Source organism: Saccopteryx bilineata, chromosome 7 (assembly GCF_036850765.1).
Source record: "Saccopteryx bilineata isolate mSacBil1 chromosome 7, mSacBil1_pri_phased_curated, whole genome shotgun sequence".
Classification (NCBI taxonomy): domain Eukaryota; kingdom Metazoa; phylum Chordata; class Mammalia; order Chiroptera; family Emballonuridae; genus Saccopteryx; species Saccopteryx bilineata.
Window position 1 is genome coordinate 57,469,472 of NC_089496.1, and position 23,543 is coordinate 57,493,014.

Consider the following 23,543-nt stretch of genomic DNA (forward strand, 5'->3'; position numbering starts at 1 on the left):
TTTTCTTCTCCTGAAAATCCTACCAGCTGTTCCTCCCATGTCCCGAGTCCCTGCTCAGAGCAGACACGTGGAGATTGTTATTTCTTGGAAGGTGACTCTGACAACGTGGTGAGATGACCCTTGTCTCCGTCTGGTGAATCTCCTTGACCTGAAGTCTGCTCCGTCCGAAACCACGATGCTGCATGAATTGGGCACTGTTGCCAACACGGTTCTCGCACCCTTTTATTGTTAATGCATCTCTGTGTGTCTTTACGTTTAAAACGTGTTTCTTGTAGAAAACCCAGCTGGGTCTGTTTTTGTTTTGTTTTGTTTTTGGGGGGGTTGTATTTTTCTGAAGTTAGAAGCGGGGAGGCAGAGAAAGACAGACTCCCACATGCGCCCAACCGGGATCCACCCGGCATGCCCACCAGGGGACGATGCTCTGCCCATCTGGGGCATCGCTCTGTTGCAACCAGAGCCATTCTAGTGTCTGAGGCAGAGGCCATAGAGCCATCCTCGCACCCGGGCCAACTTTTTGCTCCGATGGAGCCTTGGCTGCGGGAGGAGAAGAGAGAGACAGAGAGGAAGGAGAGGGGGAGGGGTGGAGAAGCAGATGGGCGTCTCTCCTGTGTGCCCTGGCTGGGGATTGAACCCGGGACTCCCGCACACCAGGCTGACGCTCTACCACTGTGCCAACCGGCCAGGGCCAGTGGGTCTGTGTTTTAAGCCTCTCTGTCAGCCTGTCTTCTGACTGTTGTGGTTACCACCCCCACCTAAAGGGACAGCTGGACCCGTACCTCCCACAGTCGTGTATGTTCTCCGTTCACTGCATTCTTTATTCACATCTTCCTCTCTTTTCCTGCCCTTTTTTCTGGGTTTGGGGGGACCTGAGGACCCTATTCTCAGCTGTGCACTGGGAAAGGGTGGGACCCCTGGACGAGCCCTCTGTGCTGACCTGCAGTAAGGAGGCTGTGCCTGTTGAGAGCTGGTCCCCAGCAAGGTGGCACACAGGCCGCAGCCCTCTGCCGAGCGGGGAGCCCGCCAGAGCCCCAGGGCGCTTGGGGGCAGAGCCGGGACGGTCCCCGGGGCAGGTCCCCCCGTCAGCACTCACCTTGGCCCCGGCGGTGGGTGCCAACCCCACGGCCGCCATGTAGGTGCTGCCGATGGTCTTGATCTTCTCCAGGTCCTTGTAGAAGTCCTTCTCCATGAGCTTGGTTGGAAACAGAACCGTTCAACGTCAGGTCACATTTTAGACAAATCGCCGTGACAAGCAGACGTCCAGAATGCCGGGTGTCGTCTCTGCTGGGACCACCAGGCACGGTCTGGGGGCCTGAGGAAGCGGAGCCAGGCGAACACGCAGAACGAGCCCCCGTGCTCCAGCTCACGCCCCCCCCCCCACGAGAGCAGGGTCCCCCAGGGAGAGGGACGCAGGCGTGGCTGACACAAGGAGCCTGCCGCTCAGCCCACAGGTGAGGCCGCAACCGTGCCCGTGCTTACACACCGGGGCAGACGCAGCCCCGGCTCCCGGCCCAGCGCCCGCGCGGCCCCGCCCCCTGACCCAGCTGGACCCGGGGTGACAGCAGCACAGACGCAAGCGCCCACCCTGTCCGGCCCCGGCCCCTCCGTGGGCACGCCCTCACCTCGTCAAAGTCGGCGATGATCTCGTTGAGCAGCCGCAGACACTCCACGCCCATGTTGTTGCCGTCCAGCTCGATGTAGAAGTCGTTGAAGTTGGGGATGGACGCGAACATGACGCCCACCTGGGCGTACGACTGGTAGTAGAGGTCCTGGGGGTCAGAGGTCAGGTCAGCCACGGGGCTGCTGCAGGGCCGGACCACAGATGTGGGGGGCTCAGACGGCACTGGTTCCCAGGGTCACGCAGCCCGCAGCGGGCGTGGGGGGGCCGGGGAGGCGCCAGGAAGAGGCTCTGCGGCCGCGGCCAGGACGGAAATGAGCACTGGGAGCTAGTTCAGGCCCGGCTGGTCAACGTGACTCTCAGTGCTTGTCAGTCCTGCTCTGCGGGCCGGTGGGCCAGGGCTTTACTGGGCAGCTGGGTCCATGGAGAGTTCTGACCGGCCCCGCAGCGCTGCCCAGGGTCCTCCCGCTGCCCTTCAGCACGGGGACGGTGGCGCTGTGCTCTCTCCCGGGACTAACGGGAGGACGCTCCTCTGGGACCTTCATTCCTCCCAGGAGCCTGCCAGCCCTCGGGGGTGGCCGAGTGAGACTCTGAACGGACAGGTAACGAGCAGGACCTGGGACCCCCATACCCGCCCTGCCTCTCAGCGCCCGGCCGAGCCCCGCGGTGGGCGGCGTGCTCACCATGTTGCGGGGGTTGGACATGAGGAAGTGTTGGGCGACGTGGGCGGGCAGCAGGTTGAAGAGGATCCGCCTGTTGTCCAGCTTCACGCGCTCCATGTCATCTCTCTCCTCCTCCGCCTGGGGTGCAGGGGGCATCAGGGTCTCACCCAGCACCCCGCGTGGCCACACCCCGAGCCCCTGCCCACCCGGGCCCTGACACAGGGCGTCCCTGCCCCACCAGAGCCCAGCACCAGGTGTGGCGGTCTCCCCACAAGGCTGGGCTCAGAGCTCCTGGCCACAGAAGTGGGCAAGCTGAGGACCGGCACTAACTGAGCACACAGGCTGAAGGACAGAGAAAACAGGCCAGCCCTCAGGGACAGAGAGAGCAGTGGGTGCTGCAGTGTGCCTCTGGGGTGAGGAACTCACTACTCACACAACCACTGAGCTGTCCCTCTAGCCTTCCTGTGTTGCCTGCCCTCTGATCCCGGTCCCATTCCTTACGCCCACCCTCACAGCCAGCTGATGCCCACTCCCTAGGGCAGGGGTCCCCAAACTTTTTAGACAGGGGGCCAGTTCACTGTCCCTCAGACCATTGGAGGGCCAAACTATAAAAAAAACTATGAACAAAAATCCCTATGCACACTGCACAGATCTTATTTTAAAGTAAAAAAACAAAAAGGGAACAAATACAATATTTAAAATAAAAAACAAGTAAATTTAAATCAACAAACTGACCAGTATTTCAATGGGAACTATGCTCCTCTCACTGACCACCAATGAAAGAGGTGCCCCTTCCGGAAGTGCGGCGGGGGCCGGATAAATGGCCTCAGGGGGCCGCATGTGGCCCGCGGGCCGTAGTTTGGGGATCCCTGCCCGAGGGGCTCCTTTGTGAGCCGCCCCAAGGAAGCCAAAAAGGGCTCTTCTTGCCTGCGCAGCCCAGAGGTAGTCCAGCCGCAGCTTAATGTCCACCTGTCGGGCGTGCAGGGCCAGCGTGCACGAGAACAGCAGGATGGCCACGATCGGCTCGAAGCTGCGCCCAGAGATGGCGCCGCCCCTTAGGGAAGATGAGGAAGAAATGCGGTCAGTACCGAGGCTGTCACTGAACACGAGGCACGTCCGAAGCGAGCCCCCCGCAGACGCGACCCCACAGTGGCACCTGGACTGACCAGGATGAGCCACGTATCCCCGGAACCCGGGGTCCTCCCACACCTGGGGCTGAAACGGAGAAGCCACCACACCAAACACTTCCCCAACCAGCGACCAGAACATGCGGCCACAGGCACGGACACCCCGACACCAGCGCTGGTCGGCTCCGGCGGGAGAGGCGCACCTACCCCCCGGTCTGCGTGTACCCGCTGAGCTCCAGGACCAGGATGTAGGACGCGCTGAGCACAGACAGCAGGATCATTTTGGGCAAGGAGGACACCCTCAGGAAGATGGCGAGCGGGAGGGTGCCCACGAGGCCGCAGAGCAGCGCGTGGGGCGCCGACTCGCAGGGCGGTGCGGACAGCACTGTGTTCTGGCCTCCGGATGACACCACCACCAGGGACCCATTGGGACTGGAGCTCCAGACCCAGGGCAGGCAGCCCACCTGGAGGGGACCGAGGGCAAGAAGCAGGGGAGGGGACTCACTCAAGACCAGAGCTACCTCTCCTCCTCCCCGTCCGGCCACCTCGTGGCTCTGCACAGGCGCCCCTCCTCCTGCACCTCGCCGCTGGCCACGCCCCACCCCGCGCAGCGTCTGTTCACCACGCCCAGTCCCACGCAGCGTCCGCTCGCCACGCCCCACCCCGCACAGCGTCCGCTCGCCACGCCCAGCCCCACGCACTGTCCGCTCGCCACGCACTGTCCGCTCGCCACGCTCAGCCCCACGCAGCGTCCGCTCGCTGCGCCCCACCCCGTAGAGTGTCTGAGGGGCTCACCACGCATCCTTGGGCCACGGAGTAGATCAAGACGACGATGAAAATGCACAGGACGGTGCGGATCTGGATGGTCAGGCACCCTGGGAAACACTGCGCAGAGCGAGACCATTTTAAACTAAACAGCCTCTCGCTCCAGGGGGCCTCGTGTCCAGCGCAGATCATTCACAGCACGGAGGAGCGGGGACTCCGTGCGGGAGTCTCTCCGCGCTCGTCCCGCTCGCTCGGGTCTTGGCCGGGTTCTCCCAGTTGGGAAACTTGCCGGAAAACCTGGTATCTTTAAGTTAAAAAGAGCGATGCCCCCCCTCCCCCGTCCCCCGCACGGTGACGCCGGCACTAAAACCAACCGAATGGATTAACCTGACATTTTCATAACGTTGAGTCCTGTGGTGACTCGTAAGTAGTGAGGATTTCCATTTACCTGGTATTTTCGTGCTTAAGCGTTATCATTTTTTTTCAGGCAGGTTTTGTATAATTTTTGTTATGCTCTCAGACATTTTATTTTAAGTCTGTTTCAAAGATCTTTTTCACTATTCAACAATTTCATGGATAAAAGTCAGAGTCCTTTTTTAGACTCACGCTCTTGAAATCAGGAATAAAAGTGATAACAAGGGACCTCCCTCTGCTGGGGTGACACCCTGTGCCTGAGCCACGCGGCGGCTCGGTTTAACCCTTTCGGCCAATGGGAGAAGAACAGCCGCAGCCTGTCCACTCAGCGCCCCCGGCGGGCTTACTTCCCCCGCTGTGGCTCTAGCGCCCGAGAAGCACAGCCAGCTGTGTACAAGACAGGCTCACGTCGGCTTAGGGAGCTCCTGCTCTTCGCGCAGCACTTTCTCCTAGCCAGGAGGGCGGGCGGGCCGGCGGGCGAGCGGACCAAGGCCTCTCCGCTACCCAGAGGGCAGGTGGAGCCCGCACAGGTGCCTGCCGGGGTGAGGCACAGCACAGGACACACGCACGCACGCACCTGGACCCGGGTGATATGCAGGTACAGAACACAGGCCACCAGGAAGCAGATGCAGAACACCAGCAGGAGCAGGACGGCCACGCTCCTAGGACAGAAGATGTGTGGTCACTGAGGCCGGGCCTGGCGAGGCGTGCGCAACAGGTGCCGGGGAAGGTGCCCCCTCGCCAGCCCGAACCGGCCCCCCAGCCCCCAGGGAGAAGCACGGGTCTCTGAGGACTTGGGCAGGCTGGTTCCATTCCGAGCCAGGGTCGCCAGGAGCCCCAGCCTCTCCCCCTGCGTCGTCCCCCCAGCGTGGCTCTCGGTCCTCACGGGGAAGGGTGGGCTGTGCAGATGGGGCTGCGGCCACCGTCTGGGCTCCGACAGGGACCAGCTTCTCTGGAAAAGCTGGAGCCGCAGGCGGGCCTTGCAGGGGGCGCAGGGGGCGCGCAGCGTAGGCGGGGCAGCGTGGGCGGGGCAGCGTGTGCACGCAGTGTGGGCGGGGCAGCGTGGGCGCGCGGCGTGGGCGGGGCAGCGAGGGCCTCTTTTCTAGAAACGCAGAGAAGTCCTCCACTCCGGGGGGTTCAATTAGGAAACGTGAGTGAGGAAAAGCGGAGATTTTCTTGGGTCTTCCTCGCTTTCACTCGTGACAAGTACATGTTATTAAAATCGCTATTTTTTTCTTCCTTTTCAGAGGTTATGTTTTTCTCCTTTTGATGTTTCCAAAAACGTCCCGCACCTAGAAACCAGAGTGCCCACCGCTGCCCTGGGCGGACTCTCCCTGAGGCTGTGGCCACAGTGGGCGCATGTGGACGAGGACCCTGGAGCGAGCAGCCGCACAGCCCGCGGTCACGCCAGGTGAACTAGCCCCTCAGGTCGGAGGCGAGCCGGTGTGCGGCTGGTGATATCCCCAGACGCCGGGGCACGAAGCATCCCCAGCAGCCTCCCTGCCCGCCCCGCGACCACATGGGGGTCACACTCACTGCGGGATTATCAGCAGGTAGACGAGGCCAAACAAGGCAGCCAGGACGAGGGCGAGCACCACGGCGCTGGTGAAGTGCTCGTCCTGGAGCTGGTGGTACTGCAGACAGAGCCCCCCGGTCAGCGCCCGCGGCCCCCAGGGGACCCCAGGACGCCCTGCCCCCGCGGGGCTCCAGGACGCACCTTGCGCTCCCGCTCGGCCTGCTTGTACTTGAGGGTGAAGAAGTTCAGGTCCGCCATCTCCAGGTCTGTCTGGCGGGCTTCCAGGAGGCGGCCGATGTATCTGTTCACGCGGGTGCCGGGGGTGGCCTGGACGGCGTTGGTCGAGAAGGATGAGCGGTTCCGGAGCTTTTCCGAGGCCGTTCTCAATGCCCTGCGCTGCGGGCACCGGGGAGAGAAAGGCGGTTGCCGGGTCACCAGGCGCTGAGGAAGGGGGTCTCACCCCCCCACACACACACACACCAGCCCCCCACACACACACACACACCCCGGCCCACGCACAGCCTCTGGGGCTGGGCTGGGTTTGGGACCAGCTGCTGGCAGTGATGCCCAGGTGAGTTATTTTGTCATCGGTGACGGAGTTTCTGCATCTATAGCTGGAATTACACAGCAACTATGTGGCACACCATGGGGAGGGTTACAGGACTTCCTACCAGTGCAGCAGGGGACAGCAGGGGACAGCGAGGGGCAGCGGGGGCAGTGGGGGGCAGCAGGGGACAGCGGGGGCAGTGGGGGGTGGCGGGGGACGGGGGGGGGGGCAGCGGGAGGCAGGGGACAGCAGAAGGGCAGCAGGGGCAGTACCCAGCACAGAGGCATAAATCAACAAGCTGGCTCTTTGAAAATATCACCGAAATCAACAAATCTGTGGCAAGTGTGACAAAAAGAGGAACAAATTCAGGAGGGAAACGCAACCTCAGACCACAGACGTCACGAGGACAAGAATGAAACACCTGGTCACGGCCAGATACATCCATTTAACAGCTTCCACCCACGAGGTACGTACGCCTCGAAACACACACACACCAGCACAAGTCACCCAACACGGACAGGATCTGAACAGCCCTGCGGTGATGGAAGAAACCGAGTTCGTGATTCTAAGTTCCTGAGAAAGTAACCTCCCAGGCCCCAGGTGGGTTCCCGGGAGAATCCCACCAAACACTTGAAGGAGAATTCACTCCCGTTCTACATGGTCTCTTCCAAAAACAGGAGAGGAGGGAACTCTCCCCAATTCCCTGTGTGATGTCCACGTTAACCAGAGACGGCACAGAGGAAGGGCAGCTTGATGAAGAACACCCACAGCTGACACCACAGTCGGTGGTACCAGGCCCTTGGCGAGGCCGGTGGTCTGCTCCCCTCTCCCCTGCCCCACTCACCTGCTCCGAGAACCCCTGGACACCCCAGGCTAACACAACAGACAACACCACAGTCTCCACAGGAAACGCCATGGAACAAACAAAACACAACAGAACTCCGAGAACAAGCACGTGGCTCCCCTAGGCCACAGGACACAAGGTGAACGCAAGAAGGAAACGGGTGTTTCCTCATATATACTAGCCAGGAACACGTGGGGACCACGCTCTCAAAGTCGTGGTGGCTGGACCTCACTCCAGCTGCCAGGACACGGCTCTCCTGCCCCCAGAGGATGGGCTTCCCTGGAGGGGACAGGGCATCTGGCCAGGGTCACAGACACGAGCACATGTGGTCGGAGTAGGCACTCAGGACGCTGCCCCGTCCCCAGCAGAGACCAAAAGAGGATCTGAAGGCCACCCTGATCACCCCAAGAACCACAAATCCTGTTCCCAGGACTCCGTGCAGGCCGCCTGCAGGAGACGCCCGGTCAGGTCAGTGCAGGAGGCCAATGCACCAACCAGAGGGTCTCAACCCAGGAGGGGCCCGTGGGACACCAGACAGCAGCTGGCACAGGAGGGGAGGGCCAGATGCCCCCGGGGTGGAAGGGCAGCCCCTGTGACTGCAGAGGCTCCGGGCCGAGTGACAGACACTGGCCACGTGCACTTCACGGCCAGAGTCAGACAGCGGCGGGGTCACAGGTGAATTTACCGATAATTGCGCGGAATGCCAGGCTGAAAAACCACGCCGGCAAAGACCCAGATTCCCGCAGCGAAGCGGAAGCGGCCGGCTCTGAGCGGCATCTCCGCGACGGCGAGGGGGCGGGGCCTACCTTGTCATCGTCCTCGCAGGTCATGACGTTGGAGAAGGGGATCTCCGCCTTGAACATCTTGCGGCACTGCATGAGCTGCACCAGCAGGTAGCACACGGTCTTGAACTTCATCCTCTTCGCCGGCTTTATGTCCGACAGGATCAGCCCTGGAAATATCTGGGCGGACACGCAGCAGAGGCACACGTGAGCAGACGCAGACGCCACTTGGCCTCAGCGTGGCCACCTCGGGACGGTGGCGTCTGCACACCAGGCTTTGGGGACCAGCCGGCGTCGGCCAACAATGTGGTCCCAGACCCGCTCCCGACTACACCCACTGCCTCTGAAAACCAGAGTGACAGCTGGGATCAGGGGCTGAGAGCGGGGCAGGAGGGGGCCCCGGCCTGGGTCAGCACGTGCTGGTGAATGTCACCCATGGTCCCCCCCACTGACCTCGGAAGACTCCTACAAAGGCACTCAGTTCTCAACTTACACCCCAAGACTCCTCCTGCCTATCACCTTTTCTTTCTGTTCCTTTTTCTCTCTTTTTCTTTTTGTATTTTTCTGAAGTTGGAAACAGGGAGGCAGAGAGACAGACTCCTGCATGCACCTGACTGGGATCCACCCGGCATGCCCACCAGGGGGTGATGCTCTGCTGATCTGGGCCATGGCTCCATTGCAACTGGAGCCATTCTAGCGCCTGAGGCGGAGGCCATGGAGCCATCCTCAGTGCCCGGGCCAACTTTGCTCCAATGGAGCCTCGGCTGCGGGAGGGGAAGAGAGAGACAGAGAGGAAGGAGAGAGAGGGGGAGGGGTGGAGAAGCAGATGGGCGCTCCTCCTGTGTGCCCTGGCCGGGAATCGAACCCAGGACTTCCACATGCTGGACCAACGCTCTACCACTGAGCCAATCAGCTGGGGCCTTCTATTTCTCACCCCAGACTTCTTGTACCAATCTCCCTGCCTGAACTCACACCGTCACCCCACCCGACTCTGCTGCTGGACTCTGCTGAGGGCTGGGCAGCACCCAGGCAGGGTACTGGGGCTCACTCACCCACCCAGCACTTCCTCACGGACCTCCCTCCTCAGCCCCACACTGCTCACCTGAGCCTTGGAAGTGGCCTGGTCACCCTCCCTCCTGTCCACACCACTGACCACTGTCCCTGGGCACACAAGATGGTCACAACCCTGCTGTGTGCAGAGTGGCTCCCACCCTGAGCCCCACGGACAGGGAAGGCCCAGCGGGGACGCAGGAGGACCCTGCCACGGGGGACCCAGGGCTCAGAGGTGACTCGGCGTGCGGGCCCCTCCCCCACACGCACACACTCGCAGAGGACAGCCCAGGACAGGACGTGCGGGGGCGGGGACGCCGAGGGGCGCGGCTGGCCCGTGCCCGCGGCAGGATCTGGCGCACCTTGCGCCGGTGCGAGGGCACGATGAAGAAGGTCTCGATGCCGTGCGCCTTCAGGAAGCTGTTTCTCTCGTGCCCGCAGCCCGGCTCCACCTCGTAGTCCCCGTTCAGGCACGCCAGCGTCGTCTTGGTGATGTGAACTTTCCTGCAGGGAGGAGCCAGAGTTGAGACCAGCGTGAGGCCAAGCTCAGAGTCCGGTGGCCCCCAGCTCATCTGGTCCGTGTGGAAGGCCGAGGTCCTGCGGGGGAGAGAAGGGTGGGCGGCGGGGAGGGGGCGGCAGAGCAGCTGCAGCCGGGCCGGTGGGAACGGAGTGGTCGTGAGGGGACAGAGACAGGAGTCTGTCCCCGAGGCCCCGAGGCAGAAGCCCCAGCCCAGCGCCTAGCTGTGGGCAGGCAGTGGGGGCAGGCAGAGGTCCCCCCACGTCCCCAGGGTGTGCAAGCAGGTGTGGGAGTGAGCAGGCCTGGGTGTGCGAGCAGACGTGGGTGTGAGCAGGCCTGAGTGTGCGAGCAGACGTGGGTGTGAGCAGGCCTGGGTGTGCGAGCAGGCCTGGGTGTGCGAGCAGACGGTGTGAGCAGGAGCGGGTGTGCGAGCAGGCGTGGGGTGTAAGCAGGATGGGTGTGAGCAGGCATGTGTGTGCAAGCAGGCGTGGGTGTGCGAGCAGGTGTGGGTGTGCGAGCAGGCCTGGTGTGAGCAGGTGTGGGTGTGCGAGTGGGTGTGCAAGCAGGCGTGGGTGTGAGCAAGCATGGGTGTGAGCAGGTGTGGGTGTGCGAGTGGGTGTGCAAGCAGGCGTGGGTGTGAGCAGGTGTCACTCTTGCTGTCACCTGGACACCACACTGGTCCCTGCAGCTGCCTTGGGCACGTCCCGGCCCCCCTCCAGCAGGGGACATGGTGGGGCACCGCGTCACTCCCTGCAGCCCGCCGCAGCGCCAGGAAAAGGGACCCCCCACTCCGTTCTTGGGGTGCCTGTTGCGGACTACCAAGCCTCAGCTTGTGGATGGTGAGAAGACCATGAGGCCAAAGCAGGTGCTTGTCACTGGAGAGCGTGTGACGTGCAGGGACCAGGAGACCCACCGTGCCAGGGGCACCTGTAACCCCGGGCCCTCACCCGACCCTGTCCACAGGGCAGGAACTGAGACCAGAGTCAGCGCCAAGCCCCGGAGCCCCCGCCGGTGACTGGAGGACGGCTCCCCAGGCCCCTGGGCCCCCCCCCAGGCGTCTCACATACCCAGGCAGGCCCGCGGCCTCCATGACGTTGGCCAGGGTCACGTCATTGGACCACACGTCGTACTGCCACTTGCGCAGGCCCAGGACGCCGCAGAGGACCCTGCCGGTGTGCAGCCCCACACGCATGTTCAGGTCTACCTCGGTGGCCTCGGCCACGGACCTGCAACACGGACCACAGCGTGAGCTGCGGCCCCGAGGCGTGGAGTGCGGGGTCTCCTGACCTAGTCAGCCCAACACCCCCGGCTGGGGCCCCCGCTGGTCCCTGCCCCCGGCCAGCAGCCACGTCCTGCAGCATCACTCCTCCCCGCCCAGGGCGGCCCCAGAACGAGATGACCCTGCTCTGTGTCCTACGACCTGGTCCAGGCCCTCCTGCCTGCTGGGTGGCCGGGGACAGCACGACTTCCATGGGGAATATCTGACAAGGTCCACGGCACAGGAGCCTGGGGAACTCAGGGTCTGACCCCCAGCTCCGGGACTCGGGCACAGGCTGCAGAGTGACCGGTGGGGCGGCCCGAGCCAGGCTCGCGGGACCTGAACTACAGGAGGACTTTGTGGGATGCAGGCTGTGACTCTGCCCCCTGGTGGTGAAAACGAGGCGGCGGCGCATGTGGGCACTGAGCTGGGACCAGGGACCCAGGGGCCCGCGCCCCTCCCGGCTCAGAGACACAGCACAGCGTGAGCCCCCCAGCCCCTGGGGGAGACAGCATGAGCCCCCCAGCCCCTGGGGGAGACAGCGTGAGCCCCCCAGCCCCAGGGGGAGACAGCGTGAGCCCCCAGCCCCTGGAGGAGACAGCGTGAGCCCCCCAGCCCCAGGGGGGAGACAGCGTGAGCCCCCCAGCCCCTGGGGGAGACAGCGTGAGCCCCACAGCCCCAGGGGGGAGACAGCGTGAGCCCCACAGCCCCAGGGGGAGACAGCGTGAGCCCCACAGCCCCGGGGAGGGATCGCCGAGGATGTGGGGACACTGTGGGAGGGACGCCCCCGCCCTAGAACGGTTTCCTGCTCCGCAGAACTCGGATCACCAAGACGGAAACGGGAGGGAGGGACCAGGCAGCACCCCAAAGGCCCAGGCCCTGTGCAGGCAGCCAGGCGTCAGGGACGGTGGACGAGACGGGCCCCCCACCCCCAGGCCTCCCTAACCAGACGGAGGCCCGGAAGTGTTTGTCCTCATCCCTGACAAGGACCAGGGCCGGATAAGGCTGGCCAAAGGAATGGCAGGCCAGGGCCACGTGGCCCAGGATTTCTCTCTGCAGAGATCACCTGAGCCTGGTCCCCGGCCCGGGAGGACAGGCACCAGTCCCTGTCGGGCGAGCCAGCTGGCCCCAGTCAGCTCCTGGCCGTCTCACCCGGCCGTACTGTGAGGCTGATCTCTTCCTGCTGACCGGGGCACAGCGGGCACCTCCTGAGATTACCACAAAGAAACACAGCCCCCCAATGTTCAGAGGAGGGGCCCAGACTCCACAGACCAGGCGGGTCGTCCTCCAGCCGGCCCCTCGCCCTGCGGTGGGCTCTCGGCCACCACGGCGCAGGGACCCTCCTGGACCGACCCCCCTGGACCGACCAGCAGGGGGAGCACAGGCCTGCGGAGGGGGCCCCGGGGCGGTGCAGGGCCCAGCGTGCTGGCGGGTGTGACCAGGCCCCCAGGGCACTCACGTGATGGTGTCGATCATGTCCAGGCCCATCTCCACGCAGCAGTGGGCGTGGTCGGTCTTGGGCTGGGTGAGGCCGGACACGCAGTAGTAGCAGTCCCCCAAGATCTTGATGCGACGACAGTGGTTCTCCTTGGAACAGACGAGAGTCAGTGGTGTGTGCGCTGCAGCTGCTCACGCCTCCCGCCAGCTCGATGCTGGTGACCACTGACCCCAGGACCCGGGGCTCACCAGGCCCGGGACGCCCCCTGGGGCTCCCCGCAGGCAGGGCGGCCTCAGGAGGGCAGTGGCCCCCACAGCGGTGATCAGGGTCGCCCTGGGGCACCGTTCCCCTCACGTCTCCGCCAGACTGGGTCCGTCTGCCCGCCGCTCAGCGCCCGGGCCAACCCCGCAGACCCTGCCCAGGCCCGGGAGCCAGCTCCTCTCCCGAGGCGGGCTCTCTGCCCCTCTCGGCCACAACGAGGGTCACCACGTGATGCCTCTGGGACAAGCTAGACTCCCCCACCCACCCCGGGAAGGGCAGGCCGCAGGCATCCGCCTGTCCTGGCGGCTTTAGCCCCAGGTCCGCGTCCACAGATGTGCGAGCAGCTCTCCCCGAGGACTGCCCTGCTGAGCCACAGCCCTGACCTCCCCACGCAGGAGCTCCACGCTCACGTTCGTGCAGTGACTCTCAGGACACACCTGGCCGTCCGGCTGGGGGTGGAGGGAGAACGGCTAAGGCTCGCCGCCACCTGTCCGGTGCAGCCCAGGGTCTCAGCCGCAAGCACGGCTGTGGCAGTAGCTCTGTTCCCAGGAAAGCACCAAGACGGCTGATCTGGGACGTGTCGGTCCACCCTCTGCCAACCCTGAGGACCGCACAGCCCCCCTGCCAGGGTCCTCGCTGTGGGACCCAGCCCGAGGAGCCACGGCCGAGAAATCCTCCCAAACGCCGCACGCCTCCCGAGACAACAGCCACTCCACCACCCGTGAACCAGAGTAACACCTTTGATGAGTTACGACGTCTCTCAGAACAAAGACACCTGGTGAGACGCGTGGCTCTGTGTCCACGTTTCTCTAACGCCCGTCTGCCGTCCACCGTGTCCGCTCCTGCGCTGGGCGCCCGTCATGGAGCCCGAGATGGTGTCCTGGAGCTGAGCTCCGGACCCAGCTCAGAGAACACGCCCACAGCGTCTGCTTAACCCTGCCGTCCCCGTTCACGCCAGCGAGCTGACTGCGCAGTCCTTGTGGGCTGGCCCCACAGGGAAGGGAGGCTGCTGTGCGGCCAGTGGAGTGGGCGCTCCGAGTGCAAGGCCACAGGAAGGACCCATAGGCAGAAGGGGCTGCAGGCCGAGGGCTGGGGTGCAGGCAGCATGTGCCACTACCCCCCAGCCTCAAGCACGCCCATTGCTCCCTGGTGAGGCCAATCTACGAGTAAGAACATCTAGCAGGTGACGCTGGCGGCTGCCCATGCGGCTGGAGTCGCGGGCCGGCAAGCCCACCGCTTTCTTGGTGGGGCTTTGGGACAGCAGCGTCCTCAGCGGGATGGTCAGCACAGACGACGGGCACCTGGTCAGGGCACACCAGCGTCCGGTTGTCCTGGACACAGAGCTGCCTCCCTCCCTGCCTGCCCCCCCACCACCACCACCAGAGAGACCGACACGGCCCAGAACAGATCAGGCCGGTAAAATGCATCATCTAGTTTTATTAATCTCAAGTGTCCTGGCATCTGGTAGCAAGCTTAAGAGACCAAAACACACGTTTCTCAAAAGTCTCGATGTTTTAGTTTAAAATCTTCCCTGTAAATATTGGAGTCGGCGTCCGGAGTGCCCCGTGGGGAGTGGTCCTGCTGCTTGGACAGCTGCTCCCTGGCCAAAGCCAAGGAAGGCGGGAGGAGGGGGCGGGAGGAGGGGGGGAGGAGGGAGAGGGAAGAGGGGGAGGGAGGAAGGAGAGGAAGGTGGGAGGAGGGGGCGAGAGGAGCGGGAGGGGGGAGGGAGGAGCGGGAGGGAGGAGCGCACGCAGAAGGAACAGAGGGGTCCCCCTGCTCTGCCCCTCAGGTGTGGTTAGCCGCCCCCAGGTGAACTCAGGGCCCCGGCCCGGCCTGAGTGGCAGCCACGGTGGCCAGGAAGCAGAGTGCCCAGCCAGCCTTGACCTGCCCACGGCCCCAGGTGCGGAATTCCACAGCGAGAGGAGGCCGCACGGCTGGTCTGGTGCCCGGCCCCCGAGGCCATCCCTGAAACAGGGCGGAGGTGTCCGGCAGGACCAGAGGCCGACACCTGGACAGGGTTCTGGGAGGCAGGTCTGCTCTAGGACCTGGGGGCACCTGAGGGCTGGGCAGGTGCAGGGGCAGCTGGCAGTGACCCTCTCCAGGCCCAGGGGCTGAAGAAGCAGCTTCCTGGTGGCCAGGGAAGACGTCTACAGGTGGCCCCTGTGCAACCCCCGGGCACTTACACTTCCCGAGAGCTGCCTGCTTTTCAGCAAGCGGTTTCCTACTAAAGCGAGAAATCAGGTCCGTTATAAAGAATGCAGAACAGAGTTGATCGTGTTGTGATAACTGAATGACGCCAGGTGGGCACTGGCCTCGGGCAGTCACTACATAAAGGTATATACACGTCTAACCACTGTGCGGTACACCTGAAATACATTAGTGATCTATCAACAAGGGCCCTCCGGGCCCTGGCCGGTTGGCTCAGCGGTAGAGCGTCGGCCTGGCGTGTGGAAGTCCCAGGTTCGATTCCCGGCCAGGGCACACAGGAGAGGCACCCATCTGCTTCTCCACCCCTCCCCCTCTCCTTCCTCTCTGTCTCTCTCTTCCCCTCCCGCAGCCAAAGCTCCATTGGAGCGAAGGATGGCCCAGGCGCTGGGAATGATTCCTTGGCCTCTGCCCCAGGCGCTAGAGTGGCTCTGGTCACGACAGAGCAGCCCCGGGATGGGCAGAGCATCGCCCCCTGGTGGGCGTGCCGGGTGGATCCCGGTCCGGCGCATGCGGGAGTCTGTCTGACTGCCTCCCCGTTTCCAGCTTCAGAAAAAGAAAAGAAAAAAAGAAAAAAAAAAAAAAAAAAAACAAGGGCCCTCCGCTCCTGCTCACCCTGACTGCCCTGTGACACAGTGCCCAGGCCTCCGTGTGTGTACCCCCTGCACCGTCCTGAGTTTCCCGTCCCCTGCCACCTGCGGCAGCCACAGCACTGGGGCTGAGAACGACAGAGCGACAGGTTCTCGCTAGAAACAGCCCCAGAAGGATGAGGTCATGCTAAGGACAGAGCTAAGGACAGGTTCTCACTGCCTGTCACCCTGAGGAGTGGGGCCGGGACTGGTCCAGGGGGCCCGCTAACGGAAGCCACGACAGGGCGTGGGCTCATCCCCACGACCAGCACACAGCCCTCCAGGCCGCTTCACGGCCTCCGGGACCATCCCGTCCATTCAGTTTCCCGCTGAGAAGACTGCCACCCAGCCAGGCCCATCCCCCAGCCCCCAGGTCGGGGGGCAAGGCTGAGGCCCAGACGGGTGTCACTCCACCCATTCAAAAGGACGTGACCAGCTTCCTTGATAGATGTGGACATCGGAGCAAACGCAGGTCTGAATGGGAGCAGATAAGTGGGGGAAAGGTCAGGAATCAGTGCACACCTGCAGCCGCCGGCCGTGGACAAGGGACAAACACGCCGCCCGCCACTCTGCAGACCAAGGCAAACACGGCCGTGTTTGTCTAAGCGCCACGGGGCCTCCGTGAGGAGCGCTGCATTTGCCCCGCCGCTGTGTGTGCTGTTTCAGGCCGCGGGCACGGCGCGCCACCCTGCACCCCGGGCAAGAGGACGAGACGGCACAAGGCGGAAAACACGTCCCACGTGCTCCTCACACGGGACTCCAGACGAGATGCATGTTGAATACATACAGCACACCCCCGTGCGCAGGGGAGCAAAGGGGAAAGTGGTAGACAAGGAAAGGAGGCATCCTGGTTTGGGGCTCCCTTGCCGTCACCCTCACTGGGGGAAAGGGCAGAGCTGAAGTGCTGGGGGAGAGACGGCAGTTCTGCGGGGAAGCCGCACGGACAGGCGGACGGCAGGACAGAGGACAGGGAAGCTCGGGACAGCCGCAGCGACAGCCCAAAATGAAACAGTAACAAAGAGAATCCAAGACGTAAAAGGCTCACCTGAGCCTTGGGACACTTGGTGTCCCTAAAGGACCAGGAAGGGACATAAAAACATTTGAAATGGTGGCGTCTAGCTTTTTCCCAAATACAAGCAAACTCTCAGCCTGCAGGGCCGGGAGCTCAGGGCATGGTGAGCGCAGGAACGTGAGGAGCACCAGGCGCGTCACGGGCACCCGGCTCAGAGGCGCAAGGCAGGGCCCACCGCGGCAGCCGAGAAAGGACGTCTTTTGTGCAGAGGGACAGACTCCTCCTTGGAAACCACACAAGAGATGACGGCATAGCCACATCTTTAAAGTCCCAGGGAAGAACCTGTCCACCTAGAATTCTATGCCCAGGGAAAGAAAACTCCAAAACATGAGGACCAAATAAGGAGCGTCGCAGAACACGGAGCCTGCAGCAGCAGCGGGGCCACACCCCAGAAGCAGGGGAAGCCATTTCAGAAGGACACGTGGAAACAGGCCACGTGCCTGCTCCTAAGGGAAGGAGGAGCCAGGAAGTGGGGACCACACAGGAAGCCTGAGATGACACCAGAAAGTAACATAGAACAGCACAGGTAACACAAGAAAAAGTAAATTGTAACAGTTGCATGAAGGCGGAGGAGAGAGTAATGGAGGCATGTCACCTCAGTCAGCCAATACTGTGAGTCACATGCACAGAAGGTGAACCCTGAGACGGACCCTGTCACACGTGCGATGGCAGACCCCAGAGCAACCACTAAAATAACAGGCACAACTGGTATGCCAACTCAGGCCGCAGGAGGGAGTGGTGACACCCCCTCGGAGGCCCAAGCGAAGGCGGAGGGAAGGGGGAAGGAACAGAGATGCGGTGGACGGAGCAGAGTGGACAGCAGACGGACTGAGCCCAACCACGTGGATGACGCAGGCCGTGGGGGCACCACCCTTACAGCGGAGGGTGTCCGATTAGATCAGAGAGCAAAACGGACACTCTAAACAGTCTCCATTAAAAGACGCCAACAGATCAAAGACAAGAGGATGGGGCCCTGGCTGGTTGGCTCAGTGGTAGAGCATTGGCCAAGTATGTGGATGTCCTGGGTTCAATTCCTGGTCAGGGCACACAGGAGAGGCACTCATCTGCTTCTCTACCCCTCCCCCTCCTGCTTCTCTCTCTCTCTCTCTCTCTCTCTCTCTCTCTCCTTCCCCTCCTGCAGCCAGGGCTCGATTAGAGCAAGTTGTCACCAGGAGCTGAGGATGGCTCCATGGCCTCCACCTCAGGCACTAGAATGGCTCTGGTTGCAGCAAAGCCATACCCCAGATGGGCAGAGCATCACCTCCTGGTGGGCATGCAGGGTGGATCCCCGTCGGGCACATGTAGGAGTCTGTCACTGCCTCCCCACTTCTCACTAAAGATTAATTAATTAATAAAAGAGGATGGGAAAGCCATGCCTTCTGGCAGGAACCCCAGGAACGCGGGAATGACTACTGAGAAGAGACGAATGAGATTACAGGGTGGAGACTATGACCAGGATGGGGGGAGGAGGGGGCAGTCTCCTCATGAAGAAAGAGTGAGTTCACCCAGAGCAGCTGGCCGTCCGAAATGTTTCCAACTCTAGTAACAGAGCTTGAGAACGTGTGAAGCAAAAATCAGCAGAACCGAAGGAAGGGGGACTCCGGCCGCGCTGGGCAGAGGGCGAGCCACCGGGAAGCCGTAGGGTGTGGGAGATGTACGTGACCCCACGGACATGGGACACCCCAGAGCACGCATTCTGGGAAGGGCAGTACACTGTCATCTTCAAGCGTACATGGGTCACTCGCCAGAGTAGGCTATTTCCGGGCGTAAATTTAAGAGGATTCAAATCTAAAAATATGTTTTCTTACCAACAATAGAACTAAATTTGAAGTTAAAGAACAGAGAGCCTTTGAAAAGTCCCCCCCAAAATATTGACCTCTAAAATAATCCATAGACCTAAAAAATATGGAGAGGTAAAGTGGAGAGTGTTTTGAACTGAACAAATATAAACCACAGCCCTGGCCGGTTGGTTCAGTGGTAGAGCGTCAGCCCGGCATGTGGAAGTCCCGGGTTCGATTCCCGGCCAGGGCACACAGGAGAAGTACCCATCTGCTTCTCCACCCCTCCCCCTCTCCTTCCTCTCTGTCTCTCTATTCCCCTCCCGCAGCCAAGGCTCCATTGGAACAAAGATGGCCCGGGCGCTGGGGATGGCTCCTTGGCCTCTGCCTCAGGCGCCAGAATGGCTCTGGTCGTGGCAGAGCGATGCCCCGGAGGGGCAGAGCATCGCCCCCTGGTGGGCATGCCAGGTGGATCCTGGTCGGGCGCATGTGGGAATCTATCTGACTGCCTCCCCGTTTCCAACTTCAGAAAAATACAAAAAATAAAATTTTAAAATAAATAAATACAACAGCACAGAAACCTGGGGATGCCGCTAACTCCACAAAGCGCGAGGGGGAGAGAGACAAATCTCAACGCCTGAGTTTCTACCTTAAGGAACCACAAAAAGAACTTAAAACCAAAATAAGCAAAGGAAACAAAATAACGCAAATAGACAAGAACTGGTTAATAGAGAAACGAATGAAACCCAAAGCAACATCTTTCAGAAAAATTGATAAAAGGGACCAAGCTGTACCCAGAATGATCAGTAAAAAAAATGGACGACACAAATGACCTAAAACAGGAAGGGGAGGGATAACGTCACCACAGACTACACAAATCTGAGGGTGACAGGAAACATTGTGAACAACTTTATCCTAATAATTCTGACAACTTAGATCAAATGGGCAGATTCCTTAGAAAATAAAGAGAAGTACCAAAAACTCATACAAGGAAGGAAAATTAAAAAAAAAAAAAAAAAAAAACAACCTCGGTGGCCCTACGTAAAGAAACCGGATTTGTGATTAAAAACCTCCACACAAATAAGACTCCTTGCCCAGATGGACTCTGCACCGAACCTCGTCACACGTCAAGATGCAATGACACCAATTCTGCACAAACTCTCCCAGAAAACTGTCCAGGGGGAAACACCCCCGAGCTCTCCCGTGAGGTCAGCATGAACCACCCTGACATCACGTGGACAGCACAGGAAGACCACGGAGTAACATCCTGCAGGAACCCAAGTGGAAGAGTTCTAAATAAAACCTCAGCAACCCCCAGCCAGCAGCACATCACGACGACACAGGGCGCCCAAGCCGGCTCGTCTCGGCAAGGCGGCCGCTGGGCCCTCACCGCAGCCTGCGTCACCGTCACAGCGGCAGACCAGACGTGGCGTGAGTGCTGCACGGTCACCCTGACAGACGCAGCCACATGCTGGACAGAAGCCAACCTCTGGGTCGGACAGAAAGGCTACAAAATGAGAATAAAAAGCATCCCAGACACGGCAGCGTGAACGTCACTCTTCTGGAGGACTGACGCTTCCCCGCTGAGATCGGAACAAGAGAGGAGGGCCGGCTCCGGCCCGGCCACAGCCCTCCGCCAGGGCCCGTGCGGCCGGGGGCTGTGATGACCAGCAGTATCTGCGAGTCGGTCCCTGCGGCCTCCCTGCCCGGGCGGGACACCTGCACATGCTTCCTCCTCTGCGGACCCAGCACACGACCCCGGGAACGAGTCAGTGGGCAGTGACCCGGCTCGGGGGTGGCCACAGGGGCTAGTCCACTCCCGTCGTCTAGACCACAGCCCTCGCAGGACCCCAGACCCGGCTCCCGTGGCGGGGGACGCAGCTGTACTTACCGTGGCCAGCTCATCAAACTTGCCGAAGAGCTCGTTGAGCAGCTTGACCAGCTCCTGGGCCGTGCACTGCGACGCCAGGCCCGTGAAGCCCACGATGTCCGCGAAGAGGATGCTGCAAGGCACAGGGCGCGAGCCTGTCCACCCGGCGCCCGCCTCAGGTGAGGACCGCTCCCGCCGCCGCGCAGTGTCCTTCCAGCAAATGTCCCCGCTCCTGCCTCAACCCAGGCTGGAGACAAGGCTCCCCTCTGCCCGTTTGACAGGTGAGGAGACTGCGGTCGGGGTGTGGACTGCTGGCAGTCACTCGGCGCCCCTGCTGACCCTGGTCCAGCCTCAGCCCCCTCACTCTGGCTGGGCTCCTGCACACCCGCCTGACTAGCTGAACCTCCGTTTCCCCGTCTGCAGAGCCAAGGTGGTGACGCTGGTGGGTCACAAGGACACAATGACACTAAATGGAACCAAGTGTCCCCAGGTGAGGTTCATGCCACCCAGACTGGACTGTGGACCCCGCACCATGGGCCCTCACCCTCCTGGTCCCCTGTGGCCCCTCTCTAGTATGACAACACTGGTGCCCGGGGCGAGCTCACTTGAGGGCACTCCTCACCTCTAAGACAGGGCAACAGCCCCACCCCACATCTGTCCTGAGATGGACAGACGGACGAAGAAGACCCCTGCCCCAGACTCGGGACCTATGGCAAGAGTGCTCAGCTAGGAGCCTGACACAGGACATTCCCAGCCCAGAGGCCATGCCCAAGCCCAGCTCAGGGACAGAGTCCAGCCTCTCTGAGCAACACAGGAAGGGGAGGCACTGAGCAGTGGAAGAAGCAGCTGTGGCCAGCATCACCTGAGACCCACCGTCCACCCCGGGGGCCTGCTTCCCTGCCAGGCAGGTGCTCACTGGGCCTGCTGACCCACACCTGCCTCCCCCTGCCCTCAGACTGGGTCCTCTGCCCACCTCCTCCAACACCTTCACCTCCATCACCTCCACCTCCATCACCTTCACCTCCATCAACTCCTCCATCATCACCTCCACCTCCATCACCTCCTCCATCACCTCCTCCATCATCACCTCCACCTCCATCACCACCTCCATCACCTCCATCACCTCCACCTCCATCACCTCCTCCATCATCACCTCCACCTCCATCACCTCCATCATCACCTCCTCCATCACCTCCACCTCCATCACCTCCTTCATCACCTCCACCTCCATCACCTCCACCTCCATCATCACCTCCTCCATCACCACCACCTTCATCACCACCTCCATCATCTCCACCTCCATCATCACCTCCATCGCCTCTACCTCCATCACCTCCACCTCCATAACCTCCTCCATCACCTCCTCCATCACCTCCATCACCTCCACCTCCATCACCTCCTCCATCATCACCTCCACCTCCATCACCTTCACCTCCATCACCTCCTCCATCATCACCTCCACCTCCATCACCTCCTCCATCACCTCCTCCATCATCACCTCCACCTCCATCACCTCCTCCATCACCACCTCCATCACCTCCATCACCTCCACCTCCATCACCTCCTCCATCATCACCTCCACCTCCATCACCTCCATCATCACCTCCTCCATCACCTCCACCTCCATCACCTCCTTCATCACCTCCACCTCCATCACCTCCACCTCCATCATCACCTCCTCCATCACCACCACCTTCATCACCACCTCCATCATCTCCACCTCCATCATCACCTCCATCGCCTCCACCTCCATCACCTCCACCTCCATAACCTCCTCCATCACCTCTTCCATCATCACCACCTCCATCACCACCTCCATCACCTCCACCTCAGCGCCCAGGCCCACAGCCTCTGGCCAGCGCACCTTACCTCACGTTGTCGTGCCTCTGGATGTAAATCTTGTGGAAAATCCTCTCAGGAGGCTTCAGGAAGTCCTCCTTCATCTCCATGGCAACATTCCGGGGCAAAAGGCTCATGAGCAGCCGCTCCTGGGTGAGAGAAACAGGTGGGTGCTACACGGGGCCCTCCCTGCGCCGCCTGAGGGCATCCGCCCAAAGCAAGGGGCTGTGGACCCTACTGATCTGCGGCCGCATGTGGACCAGTCCTGCAGCCCCTGCCCAGCCTCTGAGTCCTGGTGGGTGGTGCCCAGGCCTGGACGGTCACCGTGCAGGTCACTCGATCCCACAACACTGGGCAGGTGCCTCCAGAACACCCAGCCACTTGTGACGTCCCCGCCTGTCCGCTGGGAGGCCCCCCGTGTACCCCAGCTTCTCCAGGCAGGTCACAGTCAGGGAACCCAGGCTGCCAGCCCTGTCCCTTACCTGACTTCCCACCCTGAGAGAGAGCTACCGAGCTGGGCTCAGAGGGGCTCTGTCCCAGGACAGCCAGGGGCCCCTGTCCCTGCAGAGGAAGCGGATTTGGAGGCGACCGGCATCTCCTGGTCTCGGCTCCCACTGTCGCCCTGGTCTCCAAGGACCGGACACTCTTTCCTCGGGAGGACAGGATGAGCATCGGGCTTCCCCACAGGAGCCTGCCCTGGGGCCCCCTCCGCCCTCCGAGGCCTCGGCCTCCTCATCCGGACGGACGCTGCCACCTCTTCCCTCCCAGGGCCCTCCCCTGACCTCACCCTGCTGGCCTCGGCGGTCCAGCCGCACGAGCTCTGAGGCCCACTCCCCCTGTCTCTCTCACACCCCCTCCCACCTGCTTTGGGAAGAAAATCAAAGAATGGAGTTTAACCTGACCAGGTGGTGGTGCAGTGGATAGAGCGTCGGACTAGGATGCGAAGGACCCAAGTTTGAGACCCCGAGGTCTCCAGCTTGAGCACAGGCTCATCTGGTTTGAGCAAAGCTCACCAGCTTGGACCCAAGATCGCTGGCTCGAGCAAGGGGTTACTCGGTCTGCTGAAGGCCCACGGTCAAGGCACATATGAGGAAGCAATCAATGAACAACTAAGGTGTCCCAACGAAAAACTTGATGGTTGATGCTTCTCATCTCTCTCCATTCCTGTCTGTCCCTATCTATCCCTCTCTCTGACTCTCTCTCTCTCTGTCCCTGTAAAATAAAAAGAAGATGAATGGAGTTTAAATCCCTCAAGGAATTAATGAGGCCATCCTACGGAGGGGGTGGACCCAGAGTGGGTGAAGGGCAGAAGCACCCCTGCCTCATCTGCCCCTCCAGCGGCCCCTCCACAAAA

General features: G+C 61.7%; 1 protein-coding gene across 2 annotated transcripts in view; it reads right to left on the reverse strand.

Moving 5' to 3' along the window:
• The window catches only part of ADCY1 (adenylate cyclase 1), a 42,157-nt gene that overhangs the window by 9,485 nt on the left and 9,129 nt on the right, over positions 1-23,543 (reverse strand). Inside the window, exons 3-17 of one of the 2 annotated variants that reach the window (XM_066238704.1) lie at positions 22,220-22,338; positions 20,372-20,483; positions 12,557-12,684; positions 10,907-11,065; positions 9,685-9,826; positions 8,297-8,452; positions 6,301-6,495; positions 6,120-6,217; positions 5,161-5,245; positions 4,200-4,289; positions 3,612-3,868; positions 3,205-3,331; positions 2,299-2,415; positions 1,620-1,766; positions 1,091-1,189 (exon numbers count right to left, since the gene is read on the reverse strand). In XM_066238704.1, coding sequence (XP_066094801.1) covers positions 1,091-1,189; positions 1,620-1,766; positions 2,299-2,415; positions 3,205-3,331; positions 3,612-3,868; positions 4,200-4,289; positions 5,161-5,245; positions 6,120-6,217; positions 6,301-6,495; positions 8,297-8,452; positions 9,685-9,826; positions 10,907-11,065; positions 12,557-12,684; positions 20,372-20,483; positions 22,220-22,338 — 2,031 coding nt within the window. The remainder of the gene's footprint in view (positions 1-1,090; positions 1,190-1,619; positions 1,767-2,298; positions 2,416-3,204; positions 3,332-3,611; positions 3,869-4,199; positions 4,290-5,160; positions 5,246-6,119; positions 6,218-6,300; positions 6,496-8,296; positions 8,453-9,684; positions 9,827-10,906; positions 11,066-12,556; positions 12,685-20,371; positions 20,484-22,219; positions 22,339-23,543) is intronic. The other variant, XM_066238705.1, reaches the window with a different exon arrangement.